The sequence below is a fragment of the Alternaria rosae genome (assembly GCF_020736505.1).
Source record: "Alternaria rosae strain MPI-PUGE-AT-0040 chromosome Unknown BKA58scaffold_14, whole genome shotgun sequence".
Lineage (NCBI taxonomy): Eukaryota > Fungi > Ascomycota > Dothideomycetes > Pleosporales > Pleosporaceae > Alternaria > Alternaria rosae.
This window is the reverse complement of record NW_025763583.1, coordinates 542,106-566,613: the sequence shown is the minus strand read 5'-3', so window position 1 is coordinate 566,613 and position 24,508 is coordinate 542,106. Positions and strand designations below refer to the sequence as shown.

Genomic DNA, 24,508 nt, shown 5'->3' with positions numbered 1-24,508 from the left:
TATATTGCGGCATACGTCATCAGATCCTACAAGTTCCCGCATCGTGCAAGTCAGGAACGGGCGCTGGGGCTCAAGCGTCACATGCCACTCGTTGAGACTTGAGGTCAGGCAAGACATGGCGCCGACCCACGCGCGCATCTCGCACCCATGTCAGCCTCAGTCACTCGCCCAGCGGACTTGAACACATGTTTGCATTGCCTATATGCAGGCACCAGCAACAATCATGCAGGCACCGTTTTCACTCACTCTGTTTCATTTGTCCTCTCACGTATAAGCATACGTGCGGCCCGCGTGCATGTCCGGCGCAGCGTGCGTGATAGTAGCAAATGATCGTCGAGGGCAACAGTATATACATAGGTGGACGCCATCATGAGAAGGAGTGCGAAAGGATCTGATCATATGTACATTGTGTGTCAGTCATAGGATAAAGTACCTCCTGCACCCCATTGTCTGCTCTTCTTTCAAGTCTTCTGAATGCCCCGTTACGACACTACACCTTATTCGTACTATCAACCTTCGAGACCACCTTCAACTTACACCCCGTCCTTTTCTCACACTGCTTACCATCGTATTGCCCCGCCCACACGACTTCACCCCTTGCCCGCGCGCATCGACTCCGGCGTTGATCTCTCCTCGCCGCGCAACAGAAATGTGCTGGTTCACCCTTACACCGGCCAAAGGCAAAAAGCAACAGCGCCCCTCTACCGACTCTTCATGTGCGGAGGAACTCGTTCGCGTTCGCCGTAGCCCGGCATCCCCGCGGTTCAGCGACGTCCGCGTCAGAGTACCGAGTATGAGCCTCGAGGTGGAGGAAGGGGGTGGTCGCGATCACGTGCACTTCGACGCGCACCTGAATCACCACCACAGACATCCGCATCTACATCCACTACTCATGCATCCAATACATGGCCATAGCCACCACCACCACCACGACGGACTCGGCATAGTCGACATCCAGGAAGGCCACCTCCGCGGCTCCGGCAGGAAACGCACCGTTTCATCTCCTTGCCCCCCACCACCCACCCGCGAACCATCACGTTGTCCACCACCGTCCCGCCCCCGCGAACCCACCTATCACACCCAGATCGTCGAGCCTAGGGTATCAACAACGACAGTCCGAGAGAACACTCGCGCAGCCCTCCGCAATGTCCAACAAGAGCGAACACGAGGTACTTTGCGTAGAGTAGCCGGTTACGAAGCCTTGAGCAAGAGCATGCCGTGGGATTGGGATTGCTTGAGTAGTACTGTGGGGAGTAGTGCGAGTGGTGGTGGTGGTGGGAGGTGGATGAGGAAGAGGAAACCGAGTGGGTTGAAGTATCCGCCGTTTGGGAGTATGGAACGTTGGCTTTGACGCTTTTTCTTATGTATGGGTTCTTTACTGGAGTTTGAGGTTGGATCGAGTGGCTTTGGTTACCATCATATGTTATATACCCTCTATTTCATACCCTTTTCTCGATATCGACTGGCCATGAATGCGGGACAGCTGTGAAGTAGGCCTTCCATTGCCAGTCTTGCGTTGCGTCCACTTGCTTGATCTTGTAGTCTCTGACCAAAGTTGCTACGATCTTCGCGAGTTCGATCTTAGCGATGTTTTGGCCTGGACAGCCGCCATAACCTGCACCAAACTACGCAGATCAGTCAGCATGTACACAAAGATGTTGTTGTGCAATAAGTATGGAGACAGAGGTCACTTACAGGTATCCAGTACTTCTCCTTCGTAGCGCTGTCTTCCTTCAACCAGCGATCGGGGTTGAAAATGTGCGCATCGGCTCCCCATATCTCCTTCGAGTAGTGCATCACCCATGCTGTAGTTCGAGATGGCAAAGTCAGCCCAGCCTCCAGAAAATTTCTATGGAAACTGTCGACTCACGGTTAATTGACACAATAGTACGCTCGGGTATAGTGCGATCGCCAATAGTCAAGCCTCCCTTGGGCGCTATGCGTGGAAGGCCCATGGGCACTGGACCGAAGATGCGAAGCGCTTCTTTCACACAGGCTTGCACGAAGCTATTCAAAGTCAGTTTGTATAGCCTTCCGAGGCGATGCGAGGGGGCTGTCTCCTCACCTAAGCTGCTGTGCATCAGCATAAGACACCACTCTCCCCCCACACAACCCCTTCTCCACTGCCTTCACAACCTCCTCATGCGCGCGCTCCCACGCATCAGAATGACGAATCATATGATAAATAAAAGACTGTATACCCGCCGCAACAGTATCCGACCCCGCACCCACAGCTGCAAGCGCCTGTGTATTGATTTCCCGAATGGTAAACTTATCCGGATGTCGCTCATGCTGCTTGAACCAGTACTGAACGGCATCATACCTCACATTCTCATTCTTCTCCCGATCCGCCAACACAGACGTAACAGTGTCGAAGAGATGGCCCACTGGTAGTATCGAAAGCCACGTCATGACCGGATTGGCCAACAGCGCGATGTTGATCCAGCGGAAGTAGCCGGCGACGGCGATGTATGCGTTCAGCGCGAGGGAATTTGAGATCGAGTTACCGATGTCTTTGCCTTGGGCAAGGAAGCCGAAAGGTTTGGAGAAGACGATTTCGCCGATTACGTCGAAGGTTAAGTAGGAGATGTATATGTTGAGATCCATGGGTTTCTTATCGGAAGCAAACTTGTCCATCCAACCGAAGAATGTCTCAAAAGTGCGATCGATGTGCTCTTCGGACCGGAGAAGGTTGGAGACGGTGTATGCCGCGGCGATGTATTTTGACTTTTCGATCTTTTTCTTGGGGTCTGTGGTACTCATGGGTGATTGGAAGCGATAGTCTGGTAAAGCATGGATTTTGTACCAGTTTGCCTTGTACTGATGTTAGTCGCTTAGTAGATCGGTGTGTCTTTCGAAGTAGTACCTTGTGTAGAGGAGCTACGAGGATCTTCGCAATGGCATCTGGATGGCTAACGCTGACTTCGTCGTATGAGATACGAACGAAGTGACCTGGGGAAATTGTGAGCAGAACATCAATAACAAGAGTTTTATAAAGCTTGTGTACCTACCATGCCTTTCATGCAAGTGTACGAGTCTGAGGTTCTGATCACCTTCCAGAATGCGATGCATATGCCAAAGACGAGTAAAAGAAGCAGCAAATGGTCCCGGTATGTCGCTGATTGCGGAGGAGTACCGACGCCATGTAAACAGAGTCAAGAGACTGATGCCTACAATTGACGTGAGCAAAAGCCAGTCCATTTTGATCCAGTCGAGATGACCGACCTCGACATGAGCTTGATCTGCATAGTGGGAGGATATGCGGCGTGGCACATGAGTGGGATGGAAGTCTTGGATTTGAGACTTGAATGTTTCTGGAGTAGCGGGATGCAGGTTTAACCCAATCGGGCTTTTAGCGACATGGAGTTCGGGGTGGCATAAATTGCGGACTGTTAGCGCGGGTGAGGACAGGATCCTGAAGTTTTCCCTTTGATACGCGGCTTATTACACTACAATACTGAGTATTACAAGACTGAATCGCTATGCCGAGCTAAGTATACTAAGTATCAGCCTAGCTCTAGCGTAACCCCTCGGATGTATGTGTCACAGCCGCTACAATCTCGGTGTATGTCGCACATCCAGTTCAGTCGTCACAATGATCGAGTTCTGCCGAGAAGACTTTACAGAGTTGGAATGTGACTCCCCAAATCCGAAAACCAGTGGACCTGGTTGTTTGTGTATGCCTTCCACGAGCTCCACTTGTGACTCGTTGCCAGTCAGTCCTTGTTCTAGCCTCGTAATAGTTCCCATGGAAGCGCGCTTGTTCCAGAGTTCTCGGCGCATCGACGAGAGACGGTATGGCTTCTCCTTCGATCGCTCATAACTGCCTGCAGAGCTGTATTTGCCTCTGACCTTCCTCCACAGTGCTTTCATTGCGGGTAAATTCGCCGCAACGATCGCACATTGGACCTCGAATGATGCCACAATTATCATCTTCCCCGCGTCTATTGATAGGTCTGTCTTCATCGAGGATACCGATATGAGAACGGGTAGGCGGAGTATTGCGACTGTGACGGAGATGATACCGAAGGCGAGCACGGAGATGACGGTGACTTTGCGACGTAGGTTCATTCGGAGGGTCAAAACGGAGGGTATCGGGAGACAGATAATGTAGAGGTCCATGAAGATGTTCTAAGGGCACCGTTGATTAGTATGTGCACAGAGTGCGGTGGTTGGGTGTAGATAGTCGATACGTACAAGAATAGGCGGAGTGAGCATCATGACACGCATATCGATGCATGTAACCTCGGGATGCAACATGGGGTTGAGGATCTTCTCAAATGGTATACATTGTAGGACTGTCATGAGCCTAGATGCTGTCAGCCTGCGGCCGTATGAACTGCGGATACCATTCAACTTACAAGCTGGAGAGGAAAACCGAAAACGCAAGCGCGAATCCAAGATATACGAAGCCGCGGAACATCTGGCCAACAGAAAGCCGGAGATAGAACAAGAGAAACGTTATCTTGATGACGGAGTGTGCGCCATAAATCACGATTTCTTCGATAAATGATGTCTGCGTGCTTTCTTAGTCCTTTTATCTCTTACGATAACGCTGGTGAAGAACTCACCCGAAGAAGATCGAGGGATTGGAAACTGCAATTCACATTGCCAGGTCTATTGGAGTCGATGGTAAGTCTTCGCAAAATCTCAGAAGAGTACCCCCAAACTTACTTGCCACAGCCCAGGTTCAGAAACAGCTGTAGAACAACTTGATGAACAATACTGACGACCTGAGAGAATGAGCAACTGTGGAGACTTTGCAAAGCTGGCCAAGTTTTACCATCACCAAACATGAAGCTGTGTCATCCCAACCCCATGATTTCAAAACTAGTCCGCGAGAGTAGAAACGCGCGATGGACGACAATAAGCCAATTGCGAACGTGGTATAGGCAACAACATACGCCCACTCAAAGAGACTGAGCACCATATTGAAGATGCAGAGTTCGGAGACCCTGCTGGAGGAGAAGGATAAACATGTAACTTCACAAAGTGGAAACGAAAGGGGTGCATCTCAGGTACAACTCCGCGAAGATCAAGACTCCACCTTACACGATGCCGAAAAGAGCGTCCACGCATCGACACGATGAAAAAATCTTGATCGCATCTCATCTGGCACGCTGATTTGCCTGGCAGGAAGCCGATGCGCGCCACGGCATGACATGCGGCGCAATTAAATCTGGATCTGGTGAAGCCATGTGTATCGCAGCTCATCTCAGGGGATACAGACGTTGATCTCAAGACGTTACGGCGGCAATCTGGATGGCGTGTGTGCTCGGGACGCGAAGAGGTTCAGGCTCAGGAGCGTCGATGAGGCCTCGACCCGGTGACGAGCTATCTAACGGTCCTGCCGCCTTGGCGACGTACACGTACCAAATGATACTATCGTCGGGTAAATTGTTCATAATCGCAAATTGAGCGTATTTTGGGGGTTTGGGATGTTCGCAGGAGAGTGAGAGGTGTTCAGGGTGAGATCAATCCAAGAGGGTGTCCTGTAGACTAGTGAGGTGTGGCTAGTCAGGAAAGGGTCCAAGCACCAGTGAGCAATGACTAGGAAGGCACGTCATCGTAACGCATTGGCATCAACCACAAAATAACAGCAACAACGGATGAAGGGGTAGAAAGATCGGAAAAAATAATCACTAGAGTGAGAGCGATCATCGCCCAGAAGACTAGATTACGGATCCAAATCCCAACTACTCCAATTACACATCCTTCACAAACCCAACCTCAATAACCTTATCCATAGGAACGTCCAAGCTCGCAATCTTCGCTCTTGAGTTATCACGGATGAACAAGAAAGCCTTCAAGAAGAATCGTCGAACGATGTTCGTACCGACCTTGACCTTCATCTGCTCTTTGCCAATAATATACAGCACCTCGTGGTTGTACGCACGCTCAAGGGCTTCCAGACGAGCGGAAGTAGTTGAACTGCGTGTAGGAGTCGATATGCCACTCCCAGCAACAGTCTCGGTAACCATGGTCTTCTCCGGCTGGGCGCCGGTAGCCTTGGCAGATATCTCGCCATCGCGTTCCAAGGCCCGTGCGACGATGTGGTTGCGGACTTTCTCGTAGATCAGCGATGCTAGATCTGGGGTGATGACTTCGTCCATGTAGCCATGGCGAACGACTAGGCGGTAACAGTTGGGGACGGCAAGTCGCGAGACACTGTATCGATTCTCCGGAGCAACGAAGGGTACCTCTAGTGGCCGAAGGTGGAAGAAGACAATGACCTCCGGGATGGTGACTAGTTTGCGAATGAACTGACTAAAGACGATAGGAGTTGTCTCGCCAGCTTTGTCGAAAAAGATGCCGAAGCCTTCCATGGTTCCAACAGACTTGCTCCCATATTTCTCGGTCAGTTCCAGGCGGCCGTCTGGCAAGGTCTTTACAAAGTGCGTTGTTGGGAAGCGATCACTGGCTTCCGCGCCCCATTGTTGCTCTTTGCCAAATCGCCAAAGGATGAATATGGATCCGAGGAGGCAGGCGAGGAGAATAGTGAACCAAGCGCCGTCTGGTACTTTGGTAAGTGCCGATGACAGGTAGGCACCATCCAGACAAGCGATGGTGAGCCAGGGAAGAAGTACAAAGTATGGCTTGATGCGCCACACTAGGATTGCAACGAGAGTAACCATGCATGTGTCGAAGAATGTGACGAACATGACGCATACGCCGTAGGCGTTACCCAAAGAGGTTGTGTTGTTGTAGATGGCAGCGACAAGTACAGTTCCGATCATCAGCAGCCAGTTAATGCTAGGGATATACAGCTGTCCGTGATATGTAGTCGAAGTATGCACGACCTTGATCTGTGGGAAGTACGAAAGCTTCATGATCTGGGTCAGGAGCTGGAATGTGGCGGTGATCATGGCCTGCGACGCGACGATGGCAGCAGCAATGGCTACAATGAGCGAGAAAATGAGCCATCCCGGTGGGGCGCAGTTGTAGAAGGGGTTGGAGTATGCCTCCGGATGCACGCTGATGTAGGCAGCTTGGCCACTGTAGGCAAGCAATAGACACGGGTAGGCGTATCCAAGCCAACTGATCTGTACAGCACGGCGACTGAAGGCACCGATATCTGCGAACAGAGCTTCAACGCCTGTAAAAGCAAGAAGGATACCGCCGAGACTACGCCAGCCTTCGTATTTGTTTCGTATCAGATAGTCGAATGCGTAGAAGGGGTTGAAGGCTTTTAAGATCGCATAGTCATACCTATAGCTGTCAGTCAAGAGCATGTGGGACGTAGCAAGAATACGTACTTGGCAAGGTTGTATATTCCGAACCCAGCATTTAAGGCCAGCCATACAATGACAATGGGCGAAAAGATGAATGTCAGTTTCGTGATACCAAGTGGTTGCACGCAGAAAAGCAGGACAAGGATGGCGCATGTGACGCCGATGATGGTAGACTTCTCGATATCAGGCTTCACAACGTTGAGACCTTGCACGGCACCCAAGACGGATTGAGCTGGAGTCAAAACACCATCAGCCATGACCATCGACACAGCCAGTACACCGATGACCTGCAGTAGACCGCGGAAGAACTTGGACTTCTCGATGGTTGAGCGAATATTCCTTGTGGATCGGCCCAGAGTATCGGTATTATGTCTCTCCATCCCTGCATGAAAGTCAGTATAGGAAGACCTAGGGCAGGATGCACACTCACGTATTAGGGTTGCTTCGCGTGGATCTCTGTTCGCGATATTTGCCTGCATACATTAGTGACTGAAGATCTCACACAGGTCATTGGACGTACATATTTGGATAGAAGAGAGTACGTGCTGAAAGTCCCGCCCTCTCCATCGTTGTCGGCGCGGAGGATGATCAAGACGTACTTGACGGTGACCATCAAGGTGACAGACCATAGTATGAGTGACAGGGCACCGAGCAGATTGATGCGACTAGGCGCCTCTGTGAAAGTCGAAGAATAGACATAGAGCGGCGATGTTCCAATGTCGCCATAGATGACACCGGTAGATTGGTATGCAAGGACGAGGATCTGTGTCAGACTGAAGACCTGCGTCGCGTCAGTGAGCTGGATCACACCGCGCCATGTGCCTCCTTACCTGACTGCGCTTAAAATCGCGCTCATCGCGTAGGCCTGCATCTTCATCTTCCGCGTCTTCCAGTTCGCTGATCTTCGCATCAACCGAAGTCCGGTTCACGTGCGACTTTGTGCGTGAGCGCATAGGATACACTCCGCCCACGGACTGCGACGACCGAACCGGATGCAGGTCTGCATTTGCAAAGTGTATTGAGGTATCCATACCAGACTGTCGGTGTTGTACGCAAAAACAGTAACGCACTCTCGCAGGACTTATACAATCCCGTTATCTTGCCGCGACTGTGGCCGAGTGACAATCTCATCTGGTAACAAGCTCTACCGCTGACGCAAAACTTTGGTTGGCTCTTAGCCTGGTGCTTATCGTGAGAACGGAATGCCCACGTGTAGTTAGCTGCTTCATTGTTTAGGCAGGATGGCGCAGCACTGCGGGATTTTCTTGAGCGTCGGCGCGCGGGGATGTGACTTGCAGCGCTTGCTTTTCGGCGCCGCAAAGCCCTTGATGCAATGTCGCGGGCTCGTAAATCGCGCATCCCGTGAATAGTTGCCAGGAGTACTGGCTAAAAGCAGGCTTTGGTCCTCAGCTCGTTGTGGAAGCACGCCATACATAGGTACTCGAAAGGTGTAGTTGCGTCACAATGGTGACGAGCGATCATCCACCGCCGTCATCAGAGGTTGAGGTTCGCATCGTGCAGGCTTCATGCACGAGGACCAGCTGAAGTTTGGCGGGGTGTGGGATGTCTTTGTGTATCGGGCAACTGCACCCTGAGAGATTATCGCAGCTAAGATCGTCGCGAACCAATCAGCGAAGATCACTAATGCTTGAGCGGCACTGAGCGGGTCACCCCGCTGAAGCTTGGTCCGACCTTCACACCTCGCAGCCCGTGGGGTCTCGACCACGCGTCCATCACTCATCGACAGACAATCAGGTACAAGCTCTACCATGACACTTGGTAGTGCTACTTAGCGAGTGGCCAGCCCGGCTCGTATACACGAAATTTCTGCATCAGGATCCGAAAACCATAACCTAGCCGTAGCAGAGTATGTTCAGCTAACGGCGCTGTCGGTCTAGCAAAGCGTACCTGCATCTAGAGGCCGGTTAAGTCGTTGTCACGGTGTGTCATCTTCCAATTCGCGTTGTCGCAACAGCCGCCGTATACTTTAACCCCTTTCCAAACTATGGATTTCTAGTTTCTTCTTACTGAATACAAAGTGGAAATCGAGAGCCGCCCGGAACGCGACGGCTCCCTCAACTCAGATTGCGTAAACTCAGCAAAAAGATGAGCTGCTCTATGATAGCCTTGACGTGCTAGTCCACGTGATCGGCGCGTACGAAGTTTTTTTCGCAGGTATAAAACCTCCTTTAGCACTCTCCATCTTTCCACCTCATTCTTCTAAAGCCAGAGAATTTCCAAAACCTATGGACATCAAGACCATGTTTCAAAAACGAATCTGGATTGAGTCATGTGTTTTGCCTCGCCAGCCCTGTCCATCTTACTTTCAAAAACCTCAATGTACCACCCTCTGTCTGCTGCACTTCTCCACTGCTATTTCTACCAAACTCGTGCCAGCAACTCCAAAAGTCCACTTCCGCAACTACATAGCGTTCTCTTCCCCCAAAACAAACAAGTGAACCTCGACATAGCGAAGCAGACTCCAAACGACTAGAAGTTCATGAAGCAAAAGCGCCGTCTCGGTTGCTATGTCTGAGTCTTTGCGCATCTCGGTACATTCAAAACGTAATTGAAGATATCGATGGATTTGTCGGCAGAAACGGCTGATCAACACTTGCATGTCCGCGTCTGAAAACAAAACAACGCACCCACAATGTCATGGGCGTTCGAGCTTCCGCTATCTACCCAAAGCACTATGATGACATGTCATGTCCTTGCTCTTCTCGTCTCCAACATATATAAACTTCTCTCTTCGATCAGTTCTGAACTCTCATCTTCACTCCTCAATTTCTTCCGCACATTCCAAAACTGGAAGGGATCGTATCTGTGATACAAAACAAAAGACTATCAAAACTTACAACGCCGAGCGCGTGTGAACCGAAATAACTCCCACGTTTTTTGCGTATCTTTTGCGCTCATCCTTTCCCACCTACTTCCTTCACTTGATCATCAAAATCATGTTGCAAGCTTCGCATGTGAGAATCTTCGTTCTCAAAATTAGAACAAAGTTGAAGGATGGAGTCTTCATGAAGTCTTTCCTTCCTCTGGGTGAAACACGCGAAATTCGTTGAGAGCATTCTTATGCACGAATTCCAGTTGAAAGTCACCAGCTGGACTATGTATGAGCCAGCGGAGATTTCTTAAAAATCTGGTTTCGAAGATCTGATGTGGTCTGCTTTTCGGTTTTGCGACAATCATTGGACTAGCTATATACCCATGCTTCTATTCTTCGACGGTACTCCTGTTTCCAAAAGTGATTTCGCTCTTCGAAAAGGCCTCCGATACACTGCATGAGTTTGCGAACAAGATCGGAGGAATAAGTGACTGTACGACACGTATCTTTCGATGGTGATGATGATGATCATCACTAACGCATACATCCTCATAAAACCAACACATAGTATACGAATCCATTGTTCTAGTATGTGTATATAACAAAAAACTCTATATGACAAAGCACCGCGGCAGCAAAGCCATAACCGACTCCCCAACTCCGCATCATCACCGGGTATACCACGCTCAATTCATACAAGCACTGAACATAACGCTTCATCCCAGCATCCTCTTCCACGCATGCTCTATGCGCTATGCATACACTGAGGACATCCACTTCCGAATCATGTCCTACAACTCGTCGTGCGCATCCGGCTCAGGCATCTTGATAGGTTCCGTTGGCCTACCGAGCTCAGCATCGATGCTAACGCCCTTCTTGGCGCGGTACTTCTCCCATACGCTCCAGAACTCCTTCTCCATGCTCTTCTCCATTTGGTCAGGGAGTACGACTACGTACTCGACATGCAGGTCACCGTATTGTAGACCCTCGTGAGTTTCGAGGTGCTGGGCCCATACTGGCATACCCTCTTCTTTGACGATTTCAACGAGGTTAGGCTGAACGACTTCGCCACGTTTGCGGGAGAGCTGAACAATGTGGCCGTCCAGGTGGGTGATGTTGCGTGTCCACCCGCCCATCCATGCCTCGCGGAGAGAAAGAACTTCGCGCCAGAAGAGATCTTTGCCCCGTCTCCTGAAGAAGGTTCCATCTGTGCGCTCGTGGTTCTGTTCTCCCATAGCAGGTTCGGCCTCGACAAGGTGTACAATGAGGTCGCCAGCGACGTAATCGGGGCTTTCGTCTGCTTCGTTCTCGTAGGTGATGCGTACGCCCTTTGGCATGCCCTTCTCAATCTCGAGATCGTGTGATTCGGCTTCGCGGATAACTCTACTACCGTGGCAGACGGGGCAGGGCTTCTTGATCGTCTTTCCTTTGCCGTGACATTGGTCGCAATGTACCTGCACTTGCTGGAACAGGCCGGGGGCGAGTTGTTGTCGTTGTATCCTGATTCCGCGTCCACCGCATGTACCGCAAGTCTCCACGTGTCCATCTTCCGAGCCTGAACCCTCGCAGGCCGAGCAAATCGCTTGCTTCTCGATTGTAAACTCCGTCTTTCGGCCGTTGTAGAAGTCGCGCAGGGGCAGTGCGACCCGTACTTCCATGTTCGGTCCTCGTCGTTCTCCGCCCTGGTGTCCAAAGTGTCCTGAGCCGCCGAAGAAGCGTGAGAAGAGGTCGAAGGGATCGTGCTGGCGTGGACCACCGCCTTCCTTATGCTGCTTGATGCCATCGTGGCCGTACTGATCGTAGATCTTACGTGTCTCTTTCTTGCTGAGGACCTCGTAGGCTTCAGCTATCTCGACAAACTTCCCACTTGCCTCATCGTCGCCACTGTTGAACGTTAGAGGTGTGAGCTAAAACGGTGGGTTTACGAACGTACGGGTTCTTGTCTGGGTGGTACTTCTTGCTGAGGGTTCGATAGGCTTTCTTGATCTCGCGCTCCGAGGCATCTTTCTTCAGGCCAAGTAGCTACAGTATCATGTTAGCAAGTATACTTCAACTTGCAACTGAGGGGATAGCCTAGACATTTGCAAAGAGCGCTTCCACATACCTTGTAGTAGTCCTCTGCACCAACAACGATCAGCGCCAGGAAGGCGACCAAAAAGAACAGCGCTAACCGTGGGAGCATTTTGTCCTGTGAGTTGCGCCAACAGCAATGTCGGAGTTGCGAAGTTGCGGAAGTGAGTGGACGGAATAAAAGTATCCGAGATAAATGTAGGAGCAAACTTCTACATGAGGTTCGCGTGTGAAACACAGGTACGAACGACCTCGAAAAGAAAAAATAGGGAGAGTGAAAGCGGAAGGGAGGTTTGGAATGTGGATGTTGCGAATGGGACACGATAGCAGTAACGTAGATTATGCGGCCAATCGGAGTTAAGCCTTGGCATTACCGACTTCACTTTTCATGCGAAGCCATTCCCACGCGACGACGGTGAATCGAGGCTGCACCACCCCACACGCCTCCCACACGCGATCGGATAACCTAGAAGGACGCATTGAGTTGCCGTCTCTATATTCGCACCCTCTGGCCGACCTTGGCGTGCGCAGCCCGCGCTAGCAAACCTCCGCAAGACCTCCGCACCCACCGCACACCAACCACGCATCGACTATATACACCCACAACCACCCGCCATGGCGTCAATAGCGACCAAGGCGATAGCCGGAAAATCAATTGTACCACCATGCTTTACAAGTCAGAAAGTTGGCGTCGTGGTTTCGGCAGGCAAGATGTCGAAAGCAGTACGAGTGCGCGTCGCAGAACAAGAGTGGAATAAGAAGTTTAGGAAGGTGTGTTGGTTCGACAATCGCACATCCGCCCATAGCAGTGCTGACGAACAAAACAGCACTTCCCAGCCCCAAAAACATACATAGCCCGCGACCCCAACAACTCCGTCGTCGAAGGAGACATCGTGCGCATAACATCCGGCTACCGCACCTCCAAAGTCATCCACCACGTCGTAACCTCCATCGTCGCGCCCTTTGGCGAGCCCGTAGAAAACCGACCACCAGTCCTCACCCAAGCACAACTCGACGAACAGCGCATCAAAGAGCGGTTATTGAAGGACGTACGGTCAGCAGAGCGGGGCAGGCAAGCGAGTGTCCAAAGACTGGCGCTGGCGCGGAAACAAGGCTTAAGAATACCCACATTGGAGGAAGCTATGCAGGGTATGAGGATACATACCGAGGCGGAAAAGGCACGGGCTGAGGCGCATGGTGGGCAGGCTGGACAGCAGAAGACGGCGAAGGAGAGGAGATTGGAGCAGGGCAAGAAGACGAAGGCGGAGGTTAAGGCGGAGAGTAAAGTCAAGAATGCGAGGAAGCAGACTGCGTGAGGTAGTTAGGAGATGGGAATTGTAAAACATATTGTGTACATTGCAGATGCATCCAGGGACCGCCTGCATGGTGAGTGGTGTCAGCGCATGGCATACGCTCTACAATCTCACTGATGCTCAGTATGACTACAGTGATGACTATACTAGCTAAGCAGCTCGCAAGTTTATCTTACAGCATTTTGTCCTCCTCCATGGGTATATAACGGGACATCTTCTGTTTCCTAGCTCAGCCCAACACCGAATGAACGCTCAACCTAAGAATCCAGCTGCTACAGCCAGGAAAGCTACCATCCATCCTCCCAGTGTCAAAGATGGTCTATCCAGACTCGCCGCACCTAACATCAGTCAGTCAGTTAAAAGTTGCACAAACATCTCATCATCCCTCAAGCCTTAACGTACCTTCACCATCCCCCGTCGCCGCCGCACTCCCCACCGCCGTTCTACTCTGTGCCGCCTCAACAGCCCTCGTCCCATTCGGGCCCTGCACATCCTCCACCTCCTCACTCTTCAACCCATAGCACGCCTGCGCATCGTTAAACTTCTTATCTGTCTTCGCCTCGGGGTAAATCTCCTCGACGCAGTCCCTCCAGCTATTCCTCTGCTCCCCCGTAACTTCGCAGTAAAGCATACAGTCCTGCCACATTTTCACTTCGGCGCCTTCTTTGCAGCACGAGGCGAGGTACGGGATCGTTTCATTGCCGCTGGAGGGGTCGAGCGCGTAGGTGCACCATTGCCCGGAAACGTCGCTGAAGTACATGTTTCTGGCTACGTGGGGTTGGCAGGTTAATGGCGTGGGGTAGGGGGTGCCCGAGATTATGGCGACTGTGCCGGAGGGGGCGAGGGAAGTCGGTGTGGGTGTTGGTGTGAGGGAAGACATGGTTGTGGGTTGGTAGTGCGGGTGACGATGTGATGTTGTGTTCTAAAAGAATAGATGTTTTCGTGGATCCGAAGTCGTCGCGAGATATGTAATATTTCGTCTTTAATAAAATCGTACCTAAGTTACTTTTCACTTTCCCTTATACTCATCCCATGCACCGGCAACAGCGGCACTGCACCCACTTTTTTCTTCAATCCGCTTCTATACCTAGGTGCCTAAGCAATGCCATCCCGAGACCCTCATCTAACATATATACCAACCATGCCACCAGAAGACTTTTTCCCCACTTCACCAACGCCTGGGCCCCTATTGACTTTCAAGCTTCCTCGCGTAGTTGTATTCGTACGAAGAGCCTCATCGCGTGTAACCCGTTCTAGCCTGGCGCCCGATACGCCAAGAAGTTCTAGCAGGGGACTAGGACAAAAGAGGGAAGATTCAGGGAAGTAAGGCGTGCCAATTTAGGCATACGGGAGATTTTCTGGACGGCTAACGGGAAGGAACACGAAGTTTGACAGGCTGTGGCTGTGTTATGAGGCACTGCATTTTGTAGATTGGTGAAATAATGAACACCTGCATCCATCCATGGATAGATGTCTTCTAGGTATAACCATCCTCCCCACCCCCTCACACAAACGGCAAAACAACATGACTACCATACTCCCCACCCACATGCACACAATGCGTCCCCTTATTCCTCTCCTCAAGCTCCACCTTCTTCCTAGGACCAAACTCCTGCACAAGCGGATACTCACCACTAACCTGCACACTAATCCCCTCTCCAGCCTCGAAATCAACACCCATAGCCCACAAGCCAATTTCCAGCTTCACCACCTCGCCCGGCGTGATCTTCTGCACCTCGTCGTGCGTATGGAAGGGATACTGTGGATGTATCGACTGTGAGGGATCGGTTTTACGGTGGGAGGCGCGGAGGACACCGGTGGGGCCGTAGTAGATCATTAGGTTTGAGTAGTCGGATTCTGGGATCTCTGCCGCAGATTTGTAAGGCGCGGCGGACCAGGGGATGTTGATTGCGATCATGGGTTTACCGTTTTTGTCGAGTTTGCGGATGAGGACGTAGACGATCATGTCGTTGAAGTCTGGGCAGGACATGTAGAGGACGGCTTTGGGGAGGCCCATTAGGCGGGTTTGTTTGTCGAATGTGTAGGTGAAGGCTGCGTGGGAGACGGGGCTGGTGTTGCTTTCGGAGTTGTAGGTTAGGGTGGTGGGTGTGCTTGGTGCGGTTGCTGAGAGCGTGTTATCCGAGGAGAGGTAAAGGGTGCGGTAGTCTGTTCGTGGAATGGGGAAATCTTCCTCGACGATGGGGTAGATGGCTTCTTTGTCGCCGTAGTTGAGCGACGACATGCGTACGCGTGGTGTGGACTCCCAATCGTTCTTTTCGCCCTTGAGATATCGATCGAAGAAGGAGGCGAGCTCGTCGATGGATTCTTGCACGGCCCATAGATCGTACCATTCTTGATACGGGTCCCATCTTAACCACTTATCTTTGGTATCAACCTGCATCCAGCCGCGTATTGAGCCCATGGTGTGCACAAAACTGGAGTAGGATGCGACGATGTATGTTGGGATCTTTATGCTGGCGATGTCGGCGCGTTTGTCGGCCCAGTATGGGTTCATAGTTGAGGAGCGGCGGTACATCTCTTTGAAATCTTCGAGTCCGTTTTTACCTCTGATTACGTGCTCGGTGATGAAGTCGAAGAGGCCGTTGTCCCAGGCTCCGCCGCGCACGAATTGCTCGCGGTAGAGATCACCACAGGCTTCCCAGGGTGCGATGGCTTTGAGAGAGGGAGGTTGTGTAGCGGCGATGAACCATTGTACGATGCCGAGATGTGAGTTGCCTGCCAGTCCAATCGAGCCGTTGCACCTGTATCATCGTTAGATTAAAGTTATCCGGAAGACTGGTGCAAATCTTACCAGTCCATCTTTGCGAGCTCTTCGATCACGTCGTGCCCATCCTCGCCTTCTTGCTTTCCCATAATGACAATGTCTCCATCTGAGTCTCCCGCACCTCTTGCATCTACGTTGACAACCGCATACCCACGAGGGACGTATTCTGCTGGATCTGGTCCTTCGAAGCGCTCAAGACCGCTGAGGCAGCCTTTTGGCACACCGCAACCCCATTTCACCTGTATCATGTTAGTCTTTGTTCATACCCAGCAATTGTTCTGTATGGTAAACACGAACCTTTGACATCATGTCAATGCCCGTGTGTTTCTTGCCGAAAGGACTCCAGGCCACAATCGCAGGCACTTTCTCGCTCCCATCGCTACCGACTGGCCGGTAGATATCGCAGTACAGCGTACATCCATCTCTGACTTTGACAGCGACATCGTGCTCAGCGATCATGTCTTCAGAAAGTGCGCGAGCGCCATCTCGACTTTGGAATCCCTTGCGAAGTGTCTCTTTGCGCGGATTGAAGCCTTGGTAACCATTCTCACCCACCTTGGGCGGCTTGACAGCAAGATTGGCGACCTGAAAAGCAAGAGGCATGATTGCGGTATGAAAAGAACGGACAAAGAAGTTGTTGCGAGTGACGTGCAGCAACATGAGAATGAGGAGACCGCATCGTGGTTTTGAAAAGAGCGTATGGTCGCTGGTGGACTCCGTGGGAACCGCCCCGACCGATCTCGGCCGCGACACTTCTACCTAGTGACCTGCCTTTTGAATTCTTTCTACGGCTTTCGAGGTGTAGCGTCGGCATGTGGAGTGTTTCGAGATGCACACGCACGCTAAGGCTCGCCCGATCTCGACCGTGATGCAGCGAGCCGCAGGGTCTCGCCCCACAACGAAGCTTGTCTGTCCCCGCAGCGAGCGGCCGTGGACGGGCGAGCCGGGGTAATGTGACCGAGAGGATCGTAGAGGGGTGTGAAGTATATCAGTGGAGGACTGTCTGGTGCCAGCAACTCCGAAGTCATTACTACATTTCCAATTCATCAACTCGTTGCATTGCAAGTATGGCACCCTTCCTTGACGACAACGAGAACACGAGCACTGCTCAGCAGAAGTACGGCGACTGGCGGGATGACTTCTATGAGAAGGGCTATGTCGTCCTCAAGGGCGTTGTGCCCAAGGAGCGTGCTCTGAAGTACCGCAACAAGATGATGGACTGGCTCGGTACCTTTCCCAACGACTTTGACATCAACAAGCCAGAGACATGGACCAAAGAGAATCTGCCCCAAAGCTTCAAGAACGGGATGTACCTCAACTACTGCGCTGCACACGAGAAGTATGTCTGGGAGGCCCGACAGTAAGTACCCCCCTTCACCAACGACGCGTCGATGATGGAAGCTGACACTCTTGCGAATAGGGAACCAGGTGTTCTAGCTGCGTTCGAGAAGCTCTGGGACACAAACGAGCTTATTGTGTCATACGATACCATCAACCTCACACTGCCGAATGCTGGCAAGATGGCTGGCAGCAAGCCATGGCCACACGTGGACCAGGCACCCGAGCGACAAGGCCTGTCGTGCGTCCAGGGTATCATCAACCGTATGTCAAGACTCCTTCCTCCGAACCATCCCAAAGTTCCTTTCTAACACTTTCAGTCTCCGAGGCCGGTCCCAAAGACGGCGGACTCGTCGTAATGGAGGGCAGCGCCAAGCTCTTCGACAAGTTCTTCAAGCAACACCCCCCGGACCGAACCAAGGGCCCCCTCGCCGCCCTCCACTACGACTTCTACCCCTTCCAAGACTCCGACGTGAAGTGGTACGAGGACCAAGGCTGCAAGATGGTCAAAGTCTGCGCCGAGCCCGGCGATCTCATCCTGTGGGATTCGCGACAGATGCACTACGCTGTGTACCCCGAGACAGACAACATCCGCACAATCATCTACGCATGCTACACACCGGCGGCCATGGCGTCCAAGGAGGATCTGGCGAAGAAGAAGGAGATCTTCGAGAAGTGGGAGGCGACGACACATTGGCCACATATCAATATCCACTCGCAAGGGAAGGCCAAGGTGGATGGAGAAATTGATCCGTGGGAAAGGACAGAGCCGCTCGAGAAGCCGGAGTTGACTGACAAGCTGCTCAAGCTGGCGGGTGTGAAGCCGTACTGAGGAGGGTATACTGTATGGCTTTGGTAGAGGCGAGTTTGTATAGCGTTGTATAGCAATCATTCACATTTGAGCAAACACCTCGTCCCAGTCGTCAAAACCGTATGTTGCGTTCAGTGTGTTGCCGATCCCATCAAACATGTCGATGTTCTCGTAGTTACCGTGGTGGGCGAAACCATCCATCGGAGGAGCCGAGTTGGATAAGTCGTTGGTGTGGCTGTGATCGGCCATCGACAGCTGCTGCAGTAATTCATGTATCGTACGTGGCGCCCCGGGAAGCTCAGTGTCGTGCCGTTCCAGCACAGGCAGCAGACCCTCAAGGACTGCCGAGCCCTTCGCAGCATGGACAGCAACGGCAGAGTGCTTCCGCAGCTCAGTGAATGCCATTCTGAGGAGGTTGATGATTCGAAGCTTAGCGTCACCTCGATAATCATGCGGGTTTGCAAGCATGTCTAAAGACACGTATATAGCAGCTGCGACTGTTGACGCAGATATAACCCACACTAGTCTGTACACTCTTGGAGCGGGCTTAGCGTAGTAGTTCAGAATGTTGTTGGCCGATTGAAGAGCAAGCTGCCTGGAGTTCGTCGGGTCGTCATCCGGATTCTTCGGCAGCAACACACGAGCGATAGTCAGCAATATGAAGTCAAGAACGAAGTGGATTTGGTAGCGCTGAAATGGTATCCAGGGGTACTCCATCTCCCATATCCGATCGTCTTCATTGGCTGGGAAGTTTGGCGACAGATGCAGAGGCAGGTCTCGCCGGACAGTCTGCACCTGCTCAATGGCTTTGATGAACTTCAAATTCGTCTGGTGCGTGTTGGCTTTGATGTAGAGATAGACTATGTAAGAGACGCGGCACATAATTGAATGGTAATGAGCCGGTGAAGGAGTAGCCAGATTTCCAGACTCGAAAGAAGCAGGACTATCCGCCATGGGTGTTCTGGGCAGTATGTAGTCGTCTTGGCTTGTGATGGTCGATACATGGCAGCAAAAGCTGGCGGGTGAGATTGATGGCGGTCGAGACCAACTCCCAAGCCTAGGGGGTGTCAGTCAGATCGAATGGATCGGAAAGCACGTAATTTGCGATGGAGACTTACCAATCCCGAATGACGCAAGCCCACCACAACCGACGCCCCATTTCCCGCTGAGAAGGCGACGACCACTCTGGTCTTTTGCACAGATCTTTGGAGATGTTCACTTCGTTCCCTAGTTTGTGCATATCAAGGCATCTTGCCATGTTGGTCGCAAATCCAGTGATGAGCCACTCTCGCTGGTGTTCTCCAAAGTTGGAATGACATAGCGTCAGTACCGACAGAGCCTGGACCACGGGGAGAGAAGGTGAGCCTGCAAACCCGTACCTCTCCAACTCTTTCAGGGCAGCCTCATACCAGAGACGGGACGTATGCACTGCGATGGAAACAGGGTTGTCCAATGGCACTCCAAGTTGAGGTAGCTGGTTGACATCGGGAATTTCGTCTGGGTTGGAATAGAGTATGCCCACAGCCAGGACAGCAAGGTAGACAACGAGCCAAGGTCTCCGTGCGCGGTCAATGCCAGCACCGAGCTGAGTACTCTGCCAAAACTCCTCATGCTCTCCGAAGAATACATCTGCATCCACGGCGCAGTGCAGCCAACCCAGCGTTTGGAGCGAAAAGGTAACGAGCTGGATACTAGCGTCTTTACTGGGAAGAAGCAGATAGATGGGATCCGCAGCAGGTTCGTAAAGTCTATCTATGAGATCCTTCTCGCCACCTTCACGCGCAGCATTGGTCGTGATACCGATATCGAACTGTTCAAAAGCCGGGATCAGGTCTTCCAGGGAAGCCGACGGGGCAGAATAGTCCGTAGATTCGCTGGTCCGGCTATGAGCACACGGCTTAGACAGCGCAAGAGCGGTCTCCAGCTCAGCAATCTGGGCGCGCAAAGCGCCTCGTTCGCGCAGCAAGTCCTCGAGTTGAACGTCCTCCGCGCTGCCAGCATCGGAGTCGGCGTAGACGGTTAGCTGTCCCCTGACGCGAACGATTGGCCGCCGGCAGGAGTTTCCGGCATTACGGCGCACGCATGGCGCGCAGGGGGATTTCTTGTCGCAACGGATTTTGCGACGGCTGCATTCGACGCACGAGCGGCTCACGCGCTGCGATGTCTTGATGCCGGCTTCGCTCATGATGCGTGAACGTGACGTACGTGATGTGGGTGGTGAACATTTGCCGAGGAGCTTGAGGCTCAAAATCTCACGGGCCTGTAAGTACGCGTACCCCGCATGTCTCGTCTCGTGTCCCCCATGTCGTTCCCAGCTTTTCCCCCTGCCTGGACCGGGCTATCCCCACACCTTCAATCGGCTTAGCCCGCGCTCCTCCACAATCCGTTCGCATACTTATTGGACTGGGCGGCCCAGTGCGGGCGAGGTCCGGGGTTGCACTGCGCTCAGAGTCGTGTTCCAAGTCACGACGCAGATGCCATGGCGCTGGTAGCTGCGTCCACTTCGGATCTGGAGTGCTACAAATTCTGGGGAATGCCTCTCTGTTTGGAGGCATCAGCGGCTGTCCATCATGGCGCTTCACGATTCCAAGAACGAAGCCAGCGCTCACATTGAGATAGTTGATGCTCACAAGAAAGCTGCCAGGCCCGTGGTTGGCACTATCAGGTTGTACGACGAGGATGGCATTGTGCTGATCCCAACACCGAGCAGAGATCCCAATGGTAGCTATAACCCATCAAAACCATCAGGACTTAGATCGCTAACGAACATAGATCCTCTCAACCTCCCAAAATGGCAAAAGTACATCATTCTGATCATCGTCGGCCTCTACGCCGCCACCGGCAACCTCATGGCCAGCGGCATCACCGCCATCCTGCCCATTGTACAAGCCTCATACGGCGGCGACCCAAAAACCAGCGACCTCGCAACCTGGCCAGCCTTCTACATGGGCGTTGGCAACCTTCTCGCAATCCCCGTAGCCCATGCCATCGGCCGCAGGCCAGTCTATCTCTTATCGACCATTGTGCTCTCCTTCGGATGTCTCTGGTGCGCCTACAGCGGAAGCCTCGAGTCGCACATTGCAGGCAGAGATGTCATGTCGATTGCCGCCGGCCAAGCTGAAGCGCTATGCCCGATCATCGTACAGGAGATTTTCTACCTGCACGAGAGAGGCCATGTCATTGCGTGGTTCTGTGCGCTGCAGACGCTTGGTACAGCTGCGCTCATCGTAGCAAGTTCGTACCTCGCGAATGATCTGGGCTGGAGGTGGTGGTACGGTGTATTTGGATGTCTGAGCGGAGCGATTGCCGTTCTCAGCATCATTTTTGTCGCGGAGACAAAGTATGAGCGCACGCTGGAAGCATTGAGTAAGTCCACCTACAACACATAACCCAGCATGTATGCTAACACCCTCCAGACGGTCAAGGCATCGACGAAGACGGCACCCTCGTCCCCGTCACAACCAACACCAAACGCCCCCTCGACACCGTCAACTACGCACCCCGCTCCTTCCTCAAAGACATGCTCCCCTGGAAAGGTCACGCCCACTGGTCCGAAGCCATATCCTGCTGGAAGCAAATGTTCCAAATCATCTGGTTCCCCAATATCCTCTGGCTCATCCTGATAAACAGCGCCGCGCTAGGCATCTACGTCCTCATGTCCGCCCTCTTCGCCGGCGTCCTCGTCCAACCGCCTTACCTCTGGAACTTCGACATGTTGGGCTATGTTTTCGCGGGACAGGTTGCGACGGCTGTTGCAGTCCCGTTCTTCTGCGGGTACCTGTCTGATTTTATTGTCAAGATGATGAGTAAAAGGAATGATGGTGTTAGTCAGCCGGAATACCGCCTCCTCGCTCTCATCATCCCCTTGGTGTCGATCCTTATCTCGACTATTATCTACGGCATGACAGCGCAGAACCCAAACAACTGGAGTTGGGCTGGTATCGCCGTCACACTCAACGTAGAGTACTTTGGTTTCGTCGGTATCGTCGTTTCCAGTTTCGTCTACTGCATGGATGCTTATCCTCAGCGTATCGACGCTGCGCTCGTTCTCATCTGTTCGCTTAGGGGCTTCATTGGCTTTGGAATTTCTTTCGGGTCGATTGCTTTTGTGGAGAAGGCGGGGTATGAGGGCGCGTTCAATATTTGCGGCGGCATTGTGGCCGCACTGATGTTCTTGGGTACCTTTGTTTATATGTTTGGTGAGAAGATAAGGAGTATGACGCAGAAGTGTGCTCAGGATGAGTAGACGGCGGATTGCGACTATCTGGGTGGAGATACAACCACCTTGGACGTATTAGCGTTCTTGACGGTGAACAGCACCAGGCTTGTTATGAGAAATGAGAATGAATCTGCAATTATCCCAATGGGTTCGCTCTATGCTTTAGTTCGCAGTCAACCGTACGGGATCAAACTGACTCAAATTTGTCATAATGTACGTTCGTCATTGAGCAAAGAGATGTTGTTGTACATGCTCTTGACGGCGTGGAAGGGTATCGCAATAACTCATTGAGTCGCCGCTCTGTAAATGGCCAAAACTCCTGTACTATGCCCATGCCGTGTTACGCCTTCCATGCTATTACTCATACATCGTCATCTCATAGACGTGATCGTTGGCGTTAATCCTCTACAAACTCCTCTTTCATGTCCTCATGCTCCTCATTCTGTTCGTAAGCGTTCACTAAGAAGGGATGGTCGAGCGCTTCCGATGCCGTGATCCGCTTGGCCGGATTGCATTCCAGCAGGCGGTACAAGAATTGAACTGCCTCCTTCTCATCCTCATCCAGCTCCCTCTTTGGTTGTGTCTTGTCGCCTGTGCGGCCTGTGCACCAAAGTATGATCTTCTCCAGGCTGTGCCCACCTTCGCTATAGCTGGGTACGTTTGTCTCAAATACCTGGCCATGCAGGAGGGCTGTCTCTCGCATCTTCTTTCGTCCGAAGATGGTCGTGATCTCGAGTAGCGCATCGATATCGTCTGCGCTGTGGAAGAAGGGGAAGCGCTTCGAGAGCATGGTCAGCAGGATGACGCCGACACTCCAGACGTCGATGGAGCAGGTCTGCTGAGTGCACTTGAGGAGTACTTCGGGCGCACGGAAGCCACGGGTACCTGCTCGGTTGGCACGACGGCTGTTGCGTGTATCGTTCTTGGGGTATGCGGAAGCGGTGTGGCCTGCCGACTGGGTCTGCGCATACACGCTATGTGATATCCTGTACCGGCGGTCCTCCTCCGACATGTGGCAAGCACAATTGTGCCAGTCTGTGCCCTCTCGCTCGGCGAGGCCAAAGTCGACAAGGACTCCGCGGGACTGCTGGGTGTTGTAGAGGAAGTTGGTAGGTTTGACGTCGCGGTGGATGATGCCCTTCTTGTGCACGGCTGCGAGTGCAGTAAACAGGCTCTTGAAATAACAGCGCATGTCGGAGATGCCCATGTCGCGGTAGTAATCGCGGAAGTCGCGATGCTGGTAGTAGGGTAACACAGCGACTACCTGGTCCTGATGGCGGAAGGCGGTGATGAGCGGACATACTGAGTCTGCGTCCCTCAGATCAAACAGCAGTTCTAGCTCGTTAAAGATGCGTATCGGACTGCTCGTGACGTAGATCTTCTTGATTGCGACGTAATGGGGCTTTCTGGCAGGTTGCCTTTTGTGTGCTGGGAGAGATTTAGCCTCCTCCCGCTCGTCGATGTCCCAATTGTTGTTGTACTTGGTGTATTCGAGATCCTCAGCCTTGTAGACGGTGGAGAAGGTTCCTGTGGAAAGTGTGAGACCAGCCCGCTACCCTGCATATTGCAAGCCAATGATGGCGAACATACCCTCTCCAATGCGGTTAATCAGTCGGAACCGCTTGCTGATGCCGACAAACGTCTCTTCGAAGCGCGCCATGTCTTCTTGGACAGAATCTTCGACTTCTTCGTCACTGCTGTCAGCAGTACGCCCGCTTTCGTCGAGCGGGTTCATGCTTTCGTCCTGTGTCTCTTCGGCATGATCCTCTCGCATGTCGTCCTCATGGACGTCGATTGCCTCTGCATGACGCAGTGAAGTGCGTGCCTTTGCCATGGTGCGCGTGGCTTGTGATGTTGTGTTGGACGATGCATGAATCTTCTTCGCGGTATGCGGCCGACGCGTTGGA

At 52.4% G+C, this 24,508-nt stretch overlaps 12 protein-coding genes across 12 annotated transcripts; 4 read left to right on the top strand and 8 right to left on the bottom strand.

Annotated features, from left to right (window-relative positions):
- Positions 1-383: 383 nt before the first annotated feature.
- Positions 384-1,351, top strand: BKA58DRAFT_370935 (uncharacterized protein; the record flags this gene model as incomplete). The annotated part of the gene is made up of 1 exon (XM_046168996.1): positions 384-1,351. The coding sequence occupies exon 1, from the start codon at positions 650-652 to the stop codon at positions 1,349-1,351; it is 702 nt and encodes a 233-aa protein (XP_046020082.1). The 5' UTR covers positions 384-649.
- Positions 1,352-1,395: 44 nt separating this feature from the next.
- Positions 1,396-3,256, bottom strand: BKA58DRAFT_71687 (cytochrome P450). The gene is made up of 6 exons (XM_046175777.1): positions 3,012-3,256; positions 2,867-2,952; positions 2,066-2,814; positions 1,871-2,007; positions 1,696-1,805; positions 1,396-1,625 (listed from the first exon to the last, which is right to left on the bottom strand). Exons 1-6 carry the CDS (start codon positions 3,199-3,201, stop codon positions 1,440-1,442), a joined length of 1,458 nt encoding a protein of 485 aa, XP_046020081.1. The 5' UTR covers positions 3,202-3,256; the 3' UTR covers positions 1,396-1,439.
- Positions 3,257-3,552: 296 nt separating this feature from the next.
- Positions 3,553-4,519, bottom strand: BKA58DRAFT_326344 (uncharacterized protein; the record flags this gene model as incomplete). Its single annotated transcript, XM_046168060.1, has 3 exons — positions 3,553-4,131; positions 4,198-4,309; positions 4,362-4,519. Coding segments are annotated over 3 exons (849 nt in total), but the record flags the coding sequence as incomplete, so codon positions are not given.
- Positions 4,520-5,618: 1,099 nt separating this feature from the next.
- BKA58DRAFT_71679 (potassium transporter-domain-containing protein) lies at positions 5,619-8,360 on the bottom strand. The gene is made up of 5 exons (XM_046175776.1): positions 8,063-8,360; positions 7,753-8,013; positions 7,663-7,705; positions 7,257-7,614; positions 5,619-7,209 (listed from the first exon to the last, which is right to left on the bottom strand). Exons 1-5 carry the CDS (start codon positions 8,261-8,263, stop codon positions 5,706-5,708), a joined length of 2,367 nt encoding a protein of 788 aa, XP_046020079.1. The 5' UTR covers positions 8,264-8,360; the 3' UTR covers positions 5,619-5,705.
- A 2,268-nt stretch (positions 8,361-10,628) lies between these two features.
- Positions 10,629-12,451, bottom strand: BKA58DRAFT_432921 (uncharacterized protein). The gene is made up of 3 exons (XM_046173151.1): positions 12,170-12,451; positions 11,999-12,087; positions 10,629-11,949 (listed from the first exon to the last, which is right to left on the bottom strand). Exons 1-3 carry the CDS (start codon positions 12,245-12,247, stop codon positions 10,857-10,859), a joined length of 1,260 nt encoding a protein of 419 aa, XP_046020078.1. The 5' UTR covers positions 12,248-12,451; the 3' UTR covers positions 10,629-10,856.
- A 299-nt stretch (positions 12,452-12,750) lies between these two features.
- On the top strand, positions 12,751-13,451 carry BKA58DRAFT_326694 (uncharacterized protein; the record flags this gene model as incomplete). The annotated part of the gene is made up of 2 exons (XM_046168075.1): positions 12,751-12,906; positions 12,963-13,451. 2 exons carry the CDS (start codon positions 12,751-12,753, stop codon positions 13,449-13,451), a joined length of 645 nt encoding a protein of 214 aa, XP_046020077.1.
- Positions 13,452-13,700: 249 nt separating this feature from the next.
- BKA58DRAFT_406631 (uncharacterized protein) lies at positions 13,701-14,328 on the bottom strand (the record flags this gene model as incomplete). Its single annotated transcript, XM_046171973.1, has 2 exons — positions 13,701-13,786; positions 13,851-14,328. 2 exons carry the CDS (start codon positions 14,326-14,328, stop codon positions 13,701-13,703), a joined length of 564 nt encoding a protein of 187 aa, XP_046020076.1.
- Positions 14,329-14,952: 624 nt separating this feature from the next.
- BKA58DRAFT_406630 (Alpha/Beta hydrolase protein) lies at positions 14,953-16,836 on the bottom strand (the record flags this gene model as incomplete). The annotated part of the gene is made up of 3 exons (XM_046171972.1): positions 14,953-16,210; positions 16,261-16,472; positions 16,531-16,836. 3 exons carry the CDS (start codon positions 16,834-16,836, stop codon positions 14,953-14,955), a joined length of 1,776 nt encoding a protein of 591 aa, XP_046020075.1.
- Positions 16,837-17,300: 464 nt separating this feature from the next.
- Positions 17,301-18,403, top strand: BKA58DRAFT_326336 (uncharacterized protein; the record flags this gene model as incomplete). Its single annotated transcript, XM_046168056.1, has 3 exons — positions 17,301-17,593; positions 17,654-17,835; positions 17,892-18,403. The coding sequence occupies 3 exons, from the start codon at positions 17,301-17,303 to the stop codon at positions 18,401-18,403; spliced, it is 987 nt and encodes a 328-aa protein (XP_046020074.1).
- A 30-nt stretch (positions 18,404-18,433) lies between these two features.
- Positions 18,434-20,590, bottom strand: BKA58DRAFT_71606 (uncharacterized protein). Its single transcript, XM_046175774.1, has 2 exons — positions 19,501-20,590; positions 18,434-19,439 (listed from the first exon to the last, which is right to left on the bottom strand). Exons 1-2 carry the CDS (start codon positions 20,565-20,567, stop codon positions 18,464-18,466), a joined length of 2,043 nt encoding a protein of 680 aa, XP_046020073.1. The 5' UTR covers positions 20,568-20,590; the 3' UTR covers positions 18,434-18,463.
- Positions 20,591-20,850: 260 nt separating this feature from the next.
- On the top strand, positions 20,851-22,813 carry BKA58DRAFT_71650 (major facilitator superfamily domain-containing protein). Its single transcript, XM_046175775.1, has 3 exons — positions 20,851-21,103; positions 21,155-21,748; positions 21,799-22,813. The coding sequence occupies exons 1-3, from the start codon at positions 20,953-20,955 to the stop codon at positions 22,626-22,628; spliced, it is 1,575 nt and encodes a 524-aa protein (XP_046020072.1). The 5' UTR covers positions 20,851-20,952; the 3' UTR covers positions 22,629-22,813.
- Positions 22,814-22,998: 185 nt separating this feature from the next.
- BKA58DRAFT_445064 (serine/threonine protein kinase Hsk1) lies at positions 22,999-24,435 on the bottom strand (the record flags this gene model as incomplete). Its single annotated transcript, XM_046174120.1, has 2 exons — positions 22,999-24,128; positions 24,192-24,435. 2 exons carry the CDS (start codon positions 24,433-24,435, stop codon positions 22,999-23,001), a joined length of 1,374 nt encoding a protein of 457 aa, XP_046020071.1.
- Between the last annotated feature and the right edge of the window lie 73 nt (positions 24,436-24,508).

Coding starts and splice junctions, on each gene's coding strand:
- BKA58DRAFT_71650 (XM_046175775.1), top strand. CDS start 20,953: ATGGCGCTTCACGATTCCAAGAACGAAGCCAGCGCTCACATTGAGATA. Junction 21,104..21,154: donor ACCGAGCAGAGATCCCAATG/GTAGCTATAACC, acceptor TAACGAACATAG/ATCCTCTCAACCTCCCAAAA. Junction 21,749..21,798: donor GCGCACGCTGGAAGCATTGA/GTAAGTCCACCT, acceptor AACACCCTCCAG/ACGGTCAAGGCATCGACGAA.
- BKA58DRAFT_432921 (XM_046173151.1), bottom strand. CDS start 12,247: ATGCTCCCACGGTTAGCGCTGTTCTTTTTGGTCGCCTTCCTGGCGCTG. Junction 12,088..12,169: donor GTGCAGAGGACTACTACAAG/GTATGTGGAAGC, acceptor ATGATACTGTAG/CTACTTGGCCTGAAGAAAGA. Junction 11,950..11,998: donor TACCACCCAGACAAGAACCC/GTACGTTCGTAA, acceptor AACGTTCAACAG/TGGCGACGATGAGGCAAGTG.
- BKA58DRAFT_71687 (XM_046175777.1), bottom strand. CDS start 3,201: ATGGACTGGCTTTTGCTCACGTCAATTGTAGGCATCAGTCTCTTGACT. Junction 2,008..2,065: donor GCTGATGCACAGCAGCTTAG/GTGAGGAGACAG, acceptor GACTTTGAATAG/CTTCGTGCAAGCCTGTGTGA. Junction 1,806..1,870: donor TACTATTGTGTCAATTAACC/GTGAGTCGACAG, acceptor CTCGAACTACAG/CATGGGTGATGCACTACTCG.
- BKA58DRAFT_71606 (XM_046175774.1), bottom strand. CDS start 20,567: ATGAGCGAAGCCGGCATCAAGACATCGCAGCGCGTGAGCCGCTCGTGC. Junction 19,440..19,500: donor GCTTGCGTCATTCGGGATTG/GTAAGTCTCCAT, acceptor GACACCCCCTAG/GCTTGGGAGTTGGTCTCGAC.
- BKA58DRAFT_71679 (XM_046175776.1), bottom strand. CDS start 8,263: ATGGATACCTCAATACACTTTGCAAATGCAGACCTGCATCCGGTTCGG. Junction 7,615..7,662: donor ACGCGAAGCAACCCTAATAC/GTGAGTGTGCAT, acceptor ACTTTCATGCAG/GGATGGAGAGACATAATACC. Junction 7,210..7,256: donor GGAATATACAACCTTGCCAA/GTACGTATTCTT, acceptor TGACAGCTATAG/GTATGACTATGCGATCTTAA.